Source organism: Rhinopithecus bieti, unplaced genomic scaffold (genome assembly GCF_001698545.2).
Source record: "Rhinopithecus bieti isolate Rb0 unplaced genomic scaffold, ASM169854v2 scaffold_25987, whole genome shotgun sequence".
NCBI classification, from domain to species: Eukaryota; Metazoa; Chordata; class Mammalia; order Primates; family Cercopithecidae; genus Rhinopithecus; species Rhinopithecus bieti.
Window position 1 is genome coordinate 1,875,199 of NW_016812078.1, and position 12,862 is coordinate 1,888,060.

At 37.1% G+C, this 12,862-nt stretch overlaps 1 protein-coding gene across 1 annotated transcript in view; it reads right to left on the reverse strand.

Annotated features, from left to right (window-relative positions):
* The window catches only part of KCNH5 (potassium voltage-gated channel subfamily H member 5), a 111,208-nt gene extending 103,531 nt beyond the window's left edge, over positions 1-7,677 (reverse strand). The window contains exon 1 of the mRNA XM_017895556.1: positions 7,429-7,677. Within this exon, the coding sequence (XP_017751045.1) occupies positions 7,429-7,657 (229 nt within the window). The 5' untranslated portion in view covers positions 7,658-7,677. The remainder of the gene's footprint in view (positions 1-7,428) is intronic.
* Between the last annotated feature and the right edge of the window lie 5,185 nt (positions 7,678-12,862).

Below are 12,862 nucleotides of genomic sequence, written 5' to 3' on the forward strand. Positions count from 1 at the left end.
GATATTACAGAGTTTCAGTTTCTTCATCTGTAACATGACTACAATAATTACTTTCTTCACAGGGCTATTAAATGACTTGATATACTAATGTATACAAAATAATGAGCACTCCATTAATAATTATTGGTATTTTAATCAGATTTTCAAAGAGGCCCAAGTGTATTTTTCAAAAATATACTTTAAAAGTTTGATAAGGAATATTAAAATCAAAATGTATCTGTTGGCTTTACATTTTACTTAAGTGGGTGGGGGCTCATTTACTAATGAAAGATAAGGTTTTCTTTCTTTAAGTCTCTTTTAATTCTTAAATGTTTATGTATTAATGAAATTAATTAATTCAGATTTATTGAACCATTCATTCTAGCTGATGACAAAAGCAACTCCACTTTAGGAATTAAAACTAAATTTCCTTCAATGAATGTAATTTAAAGTTTTCTTATTATGGTCAACTACCAGGTATAAGTTAGATTCTTTCTTGGTACTGAGGATCCTTGATGGAGAACAAGAAAGGAGCAACTTATCAGAGAGCCATGTGTAGTCTGAGACACTTAACACAGTTCCCCCCTCAATTCTCTTTGTTCAAATTGCCTAGTTAACAGCAGGAAAATGTTTCTTCTGCCTATAACAGATCCAAACTAAAGCTACAGCCTTTTGAGAAATGCATTTTACTATAAACCTCTAGACAAAGGAGGAACAGAGGGCATAGAGGAAATTGGCAAGTGAGTCAACAGAACACAACGTATTTTTCTGGGTACCCAGAACTGAAACAATTATGAAAACAGTTTGTTGGCAAAGTATAGTACAGCTGGCGCTCCATACCCGTGGGTTTCTCATCAATGGATTCAATGAAGCACAAACAGAAAATATTTCGGGGAAAAAATGGATGGCTGCATCTGTACTAAATGTGTACAGACATTTTTTTCTTGTCATTATTCCCTAATCAATAAAACTACTATGTACACAGCATTTACATTGTGTTGGGAATTACAAGCAATCTAGAGATGAGTTTGAATATACAGGATGATGTGCATAGGTTGTATGCAAATACTATACCATTCTACATAAGGGACTTGAGCATCCTCAGAGTAGGGTCTCTGTGAGGGTGTCCTGAAACCAATCCTTAGTGGATAACAAGTAACAGCTGTACTAGTTAATCTGTCTCACTCATAAGCCTTTACTGAGAACCTATTGAAGAGATCCTATCATAGATGACAGAGAGACAAAAAGGAACAAGAAATTTCAAGTGGTCACTGTGCAGTGGGAGGATTAACTGGGGAAGGATAAAAATAGTGGGTACTAAGAACCCTGCATAGGCATCCAAGTGGAAGCACAGAATAGAGGCATCTAACCCAGACTAGGGCAATAAGGGAAAAAAAAATAGAACAAGGAAGCAAGAGACAAATCACTAAAAAGGAGAAAAAGTATTCTAAAGGAACAGAATATGCAAAAACCTGCCAGGAAGAGGGAACTTTGTTAAACTCAGGAAATTTCCTGCAATTCTGTATGGTGAGAATAGGGTAGAGATAGACAATGACACAAATCAGGCTCACAAATCAGGCTGGAAAGGAGAGCAAAAACCAGACCCAAATGGCCTCCTGGGCCATACTCGTAGTTACATTTTATCCTCAAGATACTGGAAATACTAATGAGGAGACGGACACAATTGTATCTTAGGAAGATTATTGTGGTGGCAGCATAACATAGAAATGGAGGTTGAAACTGATGACAGATTTATTAACTCCTGACCTCAAGTGATTTGCCCACCTCGGCCTCCCAAAGTGCTAGGATTACAGGCAAGAGCCACTATGCCCGGCCTACAGTGGATTTTAAATAACTGATTGTACTTAAAATAGAATCTTAATTCAAGTGGGAAAGACTCTCTTTCTTATTCAATTGATTTAATTATGTTATTCCTGTCCTCATTTGTGCTCTTTTGCCCAACCCCATAACAATTTTCAACCCCCCCATCCAAACCATCCATAAACAAACATAGCTCTCTTGAGAATTTGAAGTTACAATTAAAAGACTTAGATAGAGATTGTCTTAGTTTAATAACTCTAACCCTATGATTCTATGATAGATTCATAAGCAGGTAAGTCTAATGACTAAGATGGTGGTCCTGGCCCATGTGAACCCAGAAAATCTGAGACAGGTCTCGGTTAATTTAGAAAGTTTATTTTGCCAAGGTTGAGGATGCACCCATGACACATCCTCAGGAGGTCCTGACGACATGTGCGTGCCCAACATGGTCAGGGCACAGCTTGGTTTTATACATTTTAGGGAGATATGAGACATCGATCAATATACGTAAAGAAGTACATTGGTTCGGTCTGGAAAGGCAGGACAACTTGAAGCAAAGGCAGGAAGACTGGAAGCAGGGAGGGAGCTTTCAGGTCACAGATGGGTGATACACAAATGGTTGCATTCTTTTGAGTTTATGATTAGCCTTTCCAAAGGAGGCAAATCAGATATGCATCTATCTTAGTAACTTTGAATAGAATGGGAGGCAGGTTTGCCCGAAGCAGTTTCTAGCATGAATTTTCCTTAGTGATCTTGGGGGCCGAGATATTTTCCTTTCACACTCGGGACCAAAATTTTAAGAGCATTGACTGTGGTAAGGGATATTAAGAATAGGATTAAAAGATACCAAGGGGATAGAATAAATTAGTTTTGAAGGGTGATGGAGAAAGGGTTTGAAGTTGAATATAAGCTACCAAGATTGTTAAAACTCATATTTCATCCCAAAACCTGCAGGCTGAGGAACTCTAAAAGGGTATATTTTGAACCATAGATAAACAATGTTATAATCACCGCTTAAAATGTTTAAATCAAGACAAGTATGCATGTTTTTAAAAGCAAACAACTGATTTGCCCTTTATAAAAATATCTGAATTAAGTATTTTCATCATCATAATACATAGAACAAATCTACATGTTTCACAGTTCAGCATCTAAAAACCCAGAAGTGTGGGTGCAAAAGAAAATAATTTTCTGGAACTTGGGAAAAACCCTTTTAAGGATTTAAACTGTGAAGCACTTGACTTCTAACAGCAAGTGCACAGGAAGAAATTTAACTACAGCATAAAAGTCACATTCTCACAGATTCTCAAAATAATAAAATATTATTCATTTACATCTCATATTTTTTATTTTGTAATAAAATAAGGAGATTTCTAATTTTGAGCAGCATAATTTATAAATTTTCTTTGATAATGCACACATTTATAAATTTTTTTTTTTTGAGACAGAGTCTCACTCTGTTGCCCAGGCTGGAGTACAATGGCGTGATCTCAGCTCACAGCAACCTCAGCCTCCTGGGTTCAAGCAATTCTCATGCCTCAGCCTCCAAAATACCTGGGATTACAGGTATGCACCACCAAACCCAGCTAATTTTTGTATTTTTCATAGAGACAGGGTTTCACCATGTTAGCCAGACTGGTCTCCAACTCCTGACCTCAAGTGATTCACCCACCTTGGCCTCCCAAAGTGCTAGGATTACAGGCAAGAGCCACCATGCCCGGCCTACAGTGGATTTTAAATAACTGATTCTACTTAAAATAAAATCTTAATTCAAGTGCTAAAGACTCTCTTTCTTATTAAGTTGATTTAATTATGTTATTCCTATCCTCATTTATGCTTTTTCCTAACTCCATAACAATTTTCAATCCCTCTATCCAAACCATCCATAAACAAGCATAGCTCTCTTAAGAATTTGAAGTTACAATTAAAACACTTAAATAGAGATTGTCTTAGTTTAATAACCCTAACTCTATGATTCTAACAATCAATGAACACAGATGAAAAAAGACAAAATGAAAATACAACAAAACAAATGTCTTAGGAGCAGGGTCTATTGTTAGCAGGGAAATGTCATTTTTATAACCTCAAAAAGGCACAATATACTTGTCAAGACACTGGGAAGTAACCTAGCTATTTCAGCCATACCAACAAACCTGTTCACATTAAGTAATTATAGGGTAGGAACTAAAAAGGAATATGACATTAAAGAATATAAAATATTATGTATGCATCATGAACTTAATTTGGAATTCTTTGTGTTTTATAAAAGTGGGAAGGTCAAAAGAAAAGGTGGAGGTGTAGGAACTGAAAGAACTTCAAATTGAAAAAAGACATGAACTGCAATTATATTCATATGCCCTATTTAGAAAACATCTTGAAGCCATCCTCCAGTGTTAAAGGAGGTTATTTGTTGACTAAATTTTTTATCTTTCCATTAATTAGTTATGCTTCAGAACTTATTCATTAAACTCCTTAGCACTTTTGACACACTAAAGAATTATGTGCCTATCAAGAGACTGTTTAGTGGCAAGAATCCAAAAAGATGAAACTGCACCTGTTTTTGGATTCAGAGATTCTAATTAATTTTAAAATAACCTCCCTTCTCTACCTTTTAACTGGCAAATGAATCAGTGGAAGAGACAGCAAGGCCTTCTTATCTCTCCTATCAGACTAATTTAGGCAAGTTCCCATTTTTGTGAGGTGTCCTCAGATGTGAGGGATGTAGGGATTTTGTTCCTCTCTGACCCTTGCAAGATTAAAGGCAAAGAGTATTAAACATGATGGCTTTTGGCATATTTCAATGCCAAAGGCCACAGTTGACAATTACGACATAACAATCATAAATAATCTGTACACCAAATAACACAGCAGCAAATGTTATATAGCATAAACTACAAGAGATGCAAGGAGACATAGATAAAATGCATGAATAATAATCAGATATGTTAGATAATAAGATACGTTAACTCGCCACTCTCAGTACCAGGACAAATCAAAAAGATTTAAAAAATACATAAAGTTATAAAGACCAAATCAACTTAATATAGCAGAACTTAAAGATATACATATATATCTTGTTATATATATGTGTGTGTATATATATAATGTGTGTATATATATAATATATATGTGTATATATATACACACACACAACTTATATATACACACATATATATATCAGGGTGTGAAGGGATTATATATATTTAATACCATATATATTTAATATTTTATATACACATAATCCCTTCACACCCTGATAATTTTGCAACTTTTCATTAAGCATGCAATTATTTCGAAATTAAACTATCAAAATGAGAAGAAAGAGGAGGAGGAGAAGAAAAGAGGAAGAAGAGGAGAATCGGGGAAAATAGTGCTGGTAAGTTACTATTTTCCTCCTCCTTTCTTAAAACATTATTAAAGCATTTTGTATGTTAAACAAACAAACAAAAAATCCTAATCTGATGGATTTTGAAAGAACTAGTCTTTTCAGAGCCTATAGAAATAAGAAAGGCAGCCAGAGAGTTGTCTGTATAATTTGACTCATTAAGCACAAGATGTGAAAAGTCTCTGAATTCCAAGATTTTTGAGGAAAGAGAATAAAAAGCACACACTCAAAATAATAAAATGTGACAGATATATGATGAGATGGGTCCAATACCCGGGGTCCTGTGTTCATTTTACTGTGTCATTGGGCAAAACAAGTTACCATTTTATTTTAAAATGAAAGGAAAATGCATTTTGTCGGTCTCACTGAGCAAACTGTCTCATTTTAGCAGACCCAGGCCAGAGGCACTGTACTCAGGGCTTTCTGCAACCTTCTTTTAGAAAAGGAGTTACCCAAGTGAAGTTGTAATAAAGAAAACGGGACAAAGCAAATGACAATGATTCTACAGCTGAGGTAATTTATCATGAGGGTACTCATTTTCATGCAATACATTTTATGTTTTTTTCCTAACCACCATTGACGTGGACATTCAGGAAAATAAAATACATTTGCTTTGGCCTTGTATTTTATCCTCTTCTTTAAGCAAACAAGAATGGCTGTAGTGTAAATATGCTTCATTTTATCACAAAGGATTGTTCTGGTGAAATGTACAACTTTTTATGAAGGGTTATATTTATCTCCTTTATACTCCAGTAAACGAAGCAGAACAAGCACTAATGAGCATTAAACATACCCAGAATGTTGACTCTAAACTGTTGTATTTTCTTCTTGAAAAAAATAAAGATGGTTCCTAGAAGAAATCTAACTGTAATTCTAATATTATTTATATGCGGTTAAGGAAAACCTTACAAACCTTGATACTCAGTCACTTGCAACCCTGAGCCATTTTCTAGAACTTACAATTTTTACAGAACCTGTTTTCCTATGAAGGGTCATTTCTTTTCCATTTTCAATTCTATATTTTCAAGTAATGGTGTTTTGAAGTCAGTTTTTCATTATATTGTGGTGGATTTTGCTTTTGTAGTTTTTAAAGTCTATCAGTTAATCTTTTACTTTTGAGAATAAGTGGCATTCAAGCTATGGTAGGTTGACCTCGGTAGCTGAAAATCCAATAGTTTTTAAAAATTGAGCTCATTTTTTCATGAGAACAAGCCCATGAAAATGTGATCAAGAATGAAGTCGAGCATCCTGCAATTCTAGACTTATTTACCTGATAAAAAAAAAAAAAAAAAAAAAAAAAAAAGAAATGATTCCCTCCCTCCTGACCTCATTATTACTTCCTTTGATATCTGTGCATTTCAGGAACCTGCTGCAGATATTTGAGCAGAAAATGATCTAAAAGGTCATTTGGCAATTTTTTTTTTCTTTGCCAAGCTGTATGCCCTACACTGTCCCCAAACATGCAACATTTTTTTATTTTATCACTTATATATACTGTTACTGCCCTTTTATTGTTGTGGTTGTGGTTAGTACAACTATCAACTGAATTCTAAGTTCTAAAATGCTCTAAAATTTAGAGATTTTAAAATGAATTTATGATTAGCCAAACAATTTTTATGGCCTATTAATATAGATGGACAGAACCAGCTTTATAAACCTAAATTTAATTTACCTATACTGTGATCACTCTGCTATAAAAGGTCAGACTCATTAACCTCCTCCACACTTTCAGCTCACTACTTAGGTTAACTGTGATGAGGAAAGTTTTGGGGTAAAATGATCTGTATTCAAGCCTCCATTCATTTACTAACCGGGAAAGTCACTAAGCTTCTCTGGGCCTCCCTTGGCTCCTATCTAAAGAAAAGGGTTGAACTAGACAGGTTCTATTGCCCTTCTGAGACTAACACCCTATGTCACTACCATGTCAATCATTCCACAAGCCATTTCCACACTTACTATCACGGAGCTACAAGGCACGTTAGGCTGTGACCAGCTTTAGTCTAAAAGGTACTGTCCTACTGTTGCCAAAGAAAGTTTAATCAAACTCAGCCCATTAGGCTGTGACTGATACTAATGTTCTCTGCTGAAATAGCATTATTAGTTTTCATTAAGATTCACACCTCATTAGTGACCCAATTTCCAAAGTTACCAAACAAAGGAAATTTCTCTTTAAAAATGAGAGAAGTAAAATATCTAAAACTGTTACTACGCATTTGCTACTACATTAGGAAAGTTCACAGTACCTAAAATAGCCACCACCTCATCATCCTGGATGACTTCCAAGGATCCCGACACCACAAAGCAGAGGGCATCCACACTTTCTCCAGCATGGTAAATGAGGTCCCCAGGAGCACAGTGAATGGTTTGGAACTCTACTGCCAAGGCGCGCAGACACCCATCGCTGGCCAATCGAAAAGCAGGATGTTCATTAAAAACCTTCCGGTTTAGATGAACACAGATATCAGCTCTCATGTCCTTGGGACAGATGGAGAGGACCTAAAGAAGGTGAGAGATGAATAAGTGAAAAGGAAAGAGAAAAGGGCCACTTCAGAAAAAAAAAATCATCCAATAAATATTTATTGACTATGACTATGTCTGCTACACACCCTGCTAGGTACTGGGAAGGCAAAGGGAACAAGACACAGCTCTGCTCTCAAGGAGGTAATAATCCACTGAGATGGACTGATGAGCATATGGACCATGACAATGCAGAATCATGTAGTAAATGCTTTGAGAAGAGTATGGATCTCCCCTCAGAAAGAACACCTTGGTCAGGCAAGGTGGCTCACTCCTGTAATCTCAGCACTTTGGGAGGCCAAGGAGGGTGGATCACTTGAGCTCAGTAGTTAGAGACCAGCCTGGGCAACATGGGGAACCCTGTCTCTACAAAAAGACAAAAAAAATTAGCTGGCCTTTGGTGGTGCACGCCTGTAGTTCCAGCTACTTGGGAGGCTGAAGGAGAGAATCACCTTATCCCAGGAGACAGAGATTGCAGTGAGCCAAGATCGTGCCACTGCACTCCAGCCCTAAGCGACAGAGCAAGACCTTGCCTCAAAACAAAAACAAAACAATTTTGAGGTGGTCAGGAAGAGTCTCAGAAAAAAGTCAATGTCATTTCATCAAAGAGTCAAGTAAAATAGGGCATGAACATTCATTTTAATCTAGCAGATGCTTCAGAATTTTTTTATAACTAAATCAAAATTCCACATTGGAGGTGGATTCATGCTAGACAGCTTTCAGAAAACAAAATCAACAAAAGCACCCTGGCAACTTGACATATTGGCACTGGCAGACTAACTCCACCCTTGATATATTTTCTTGATATATTTGTAAAAGGTTTTCCTTTTACAAATAAATTCATGTCCAGGGAGGGCCACGGGTATTGATCAGCCTTCTGTAAGGCTTGGGTGGTTGGAAATGTCAGTGCTGGCAGGGTGGGCACGTTATTTTGTATGGCAGTCCTTGTTCATTCTGGTCTTTCACTTCTGAACACTGCTGCAGGCAGTAGCAGAATTCAAGATGTAGGCATCCTTTAAAGAGGAAGCAAATGGCAGAAGTATGCTTATACAGCAAGGAGTAGAGAGCTTTTATTGGCTACAGCTTTCTGACAGGGTGATTAAAGACCCAGATTAAAATGGACATTATCATCATATTTAATCAGAACATCGTGGCGCAAGATGTGATTGCAGAAGTTAATATCACCCGTTTTAAAGATGCAAGTGCAAACTCATTTAGAATGCTCCTCAAACCCCCTTTGTAAACTATTCCTTATAACGAGAAATGGTTTTCTTTGATCAGATTTCAATCCCTCAAAGCTGAAGCTAAATTGATTTACCCCATTAAGTAATACTGCATAATATTTTAATACATATGAAATCATTTTCTTTGCTCTACTAATTGCATTTTAAGCTTTAAAACATTTCCTAAGGCTTGAAAATGTCTGACTATTCCTTTTTTTCTTTTTTTTTTTTTTTTTTTTTTTTTTTGAGACAGCATCTCACTCTGTTAGATCGGANAAAACAGAATTTTTTTTTTTGAGGTGGAGTCTCGCTCTGTCACCCAGGCTGGAGTGCAGTGGCGCGATCTCAGCTCACAGCAACCTCCACCTCCCAGGTTCAAGCAGTTCTCCTGCCTCAGCCTCCAGAGTATCTGGGACTATACAGGCGCATGCTGCCATGCCCGGCTAATTTTTTTTGTATTTTAGCAGAGACGGGGTTTTACCGTGTTAGCCAGGACTATTCCTTTTATTGGGTGTCACTGTCAATGAAAATGGGTTGCTTCCCTGTAGAGAAGACAAACCCATCATTAATGTAAAAACCATTAATTAAATTAGGCTTTCAGTATCCCTTCTCTTAACCTTTCTTAACACTGTACACACATTTCACATTATTTAATCATCTCTGGGTTTTTTTCATACTCCCTCAAATTCCTATAGGCAGCAGCAATCTGCTCACCCACCTTTCTGAAAAATCTGATCTTTGAGGAAAGGAATGCCTAACACAGCTTTAAAAGTAATTGACACTGTTTTCACATCAGTTATTGTATATAACAAGGCAATGTTTTCTTTAACATATAAACCTTTAGTGACTTTGGACAATATATTAGTCATTCCACAGGCACTTGCTGAGCTTCCACAAGGGTCACATCACTATGTTAAATCCTCAGAACTAGAAGGATAAGTAAGACACTGTGTTTGCCTCAGGGGAGCTAACCAGAAAGTGTGGGAGGTGGGTGTGTAAAGGGACAAATGCAATACAATGAAAGAAGTGGAATGATAGGGGCGTGGCCAGAGTGACACAGAAGCATGTGCTGCCTGTGAGTCTTTACTTAGAGGCAGCAAAAAAGATCAGGTTTAAGAGGATGTCAGTCTGGGTTCAAAACTATCACAACCTTTGTAACCTGGAGCACCTTATTTAATTCCTCCAAACCTCATCTGTGAAATGGGAATAGTGATAGTGCTTATATCTTAGGCTTATTGCAGAAATTAAATGACAGGGCATGAATTGAGCCTAGTATAGCCTGGCACATAGCAAGGCAGAGGAAATACTAGCTCTTATTATTACTACGGAACATCTGTCCTCCTACAGAGTTTATTGTTGCTTAAAATATCTACAAAAACAATTCGCTTTTTTCACTTCCCACTCTGTCTGAAGTCTTCATCTGGGCACTTTGATAGGTTTCCAGACAGAATTAAGAAAATACTTCAGCACAAACCTGAAGATATTTTAAGCACTGATTAAGGTTAATATTTTTTTCCAAGTTGAAAATGAAATTAGCTCTAGAAGAACAAAAGAATTTAAATACATACACACATACACAAACATTACCCTGAATACCTTAATGGAAAAATAGGCTGCTCTATTTCAATGCATTTACCATATAGGGCTTTCACTGTTTTCTATTCATTTTGGTAATAGTCATGTTATTTCCTTTTAATAATGCTTTTCAGGATTCGTGTTGCAAATGAAATCTTCCAATATTTGCAATATTCTCTGTTTATTGGCATGTGAAAAGAGGATTTTATTACATTATGAGTATCTTTCCTTTTTTGTTTCACTTAACATATGACAATAATTGATTTATTATTTTGATTGATGGTATCTATTTATATCCAGATATCAAAAAGTGACAAGGTAAAACTAAATGCTAAAATAGATCAACCAAAGTCACACCCACTGGCAAGCGCCTTCCTTCCCCAACCTTAGATAGAGCATGTGTGTTACATGATGTTTTTGTCATCAAAATATAAGTATCTTGTTATTTACTCTGGAAATTAAATGTTAATAACTGTCTTAGCCAGGGAAAAACTTGGTTTTAAGTGATGGAGTAAAATTATCATTCAAGACAACTCTCACACCTGGCCCACTGGTCTCAGTTTCCATGTATTCTGCCTTGAATATCAGATCCAATTTATTGTAGGTAGGTTTCCTAATGAGGATTTCATAGTTACAAACAATTAAAATTATATTTCAGAAGAAAATATTTAGGTTAAAAGTGACTTTTGTTTGTTTTCAGACTTGTTTCTCCCGTCTTTGCAACAAAATATTAATAAATTAAAGTAGACTCTTCATTAAGATGAGCAATAAATTTTCTTTGTAAGAGCTATAGTGTCAGAGGCATGTGAACCAGAACAACCCCGTCTTGAATAGGTGCTGGGTAAAATGAGGCTGAAAGCTACTGGGCTGCATTTCCAGACAGTTAAGTCATTCTAAGTCACAGGATGAAATAGGAAATCAGCACAAGATACAGGTCATAAAGACCTTGCTGATAAAACAGGTTGCAGTAAAGAAGCCGGTCTATCAAAATCAAAATGGCCACGGAGTGACCTCTGATTGTCTTCACTGCTACACTCCCATCAGCACCATGACAGTTTGCAAATGCCATGGCAACGTCAGAAAGTTACCCAATATGGTGTAAAAAGGGGAGGCATGAATAATCCACCTCTTGCATATCGTCAAGAAATAACCATAAAAATGGGCAACCAGCAGCCCTCAGGGCAGCTCTATGGAATAGCCATTCTTTTATTCCTTTACTTTCTTAATAAACTTGCTTTCACTTTGTACTGTGGACTTGACCTGAATTCTCTCCTGTGTGAGATCCAAGAACCCTCTCTTGGGGTCTGGATCGGGACCCCTTTCCTATAACCTATTTCTGGTAACCACTGAAGGGGCTATAGTGCAGAAACCCTGAACCAACTGCTACCTTTGGGTAAGTGTTGGGGTCCTGAAACATATTTCTGGTGAACTACAGAAGGGATGATACTGAAGAAACCACCATCCCCCAAAGGAAACAGACCGCAGCACTGATTGGATGACTTTGGGTAAGTGGTGGGGTACGCAGATAAAGAACGGGATTGGGTTGCAGGCTCAACTTAGGGGAGCTAGAGTCTCTCCTAAGACAGAGTGGGTTAGAGGCCTCTCTTAACAAAAGGCAATGAGGCTTGACTGACCTTGGGTTAGAGGCCCAACTTAGGAGGGCTAGAGTCCCTTCTAAGATTTAGGGGGTTAGAGGCCCCTCTCAGTAAAGTGCCTCTCAGCTAAGAACTGGTTTGGCACTATGGGATGCTAACTGCTATTCTCTTTGAATTAATCTGCCTTGCACTCTTTGCTGATGGCTGTGGGTGACAGGATTAGGCATGTACAGGATTGTGGGATATGGGGAGGTTTTTCCTCCCTGAAAGGGGAAATTTGAGAGTTGACAGGATTGCTGGAAAAGATCCCTTTGCTACCGAGAAGCAGCTGCCTGAACTTTTCAGTGTTGCTGCAATGGGCGGGCCTTTCTCTGACCTTCCTGAACATTTTGCCTTCTCTACCCTGCCACAGGCAATGTTTTTCTGTCTCTCCTTTCCCTTTCTTATCATTTCTATTACTCAGGGTGACCATCTTGCCCAGAGACCACATGTTGAACTCCAAGTCAGAGGTTGGATTAGACTGCCAAAAAAAACCCCATGAACCTAAACCCAGTAACCCAAATAAGAAACTTAGAAACTGGCAAATGAAAAATCTTATAACTACTGTAGTAACCTTCTGTCTTTCTCTGTAGCTATATATATGTTGTGTGTAATGTTTATATAAAAGAGCTCTAATTAATTGGCTGAAACAAAAATATGCACTTAAATATTTTGAAAGCAAAATAAAAAACTGTAATGCCTTTTAGTTCATGTAACTTTAGTAACCT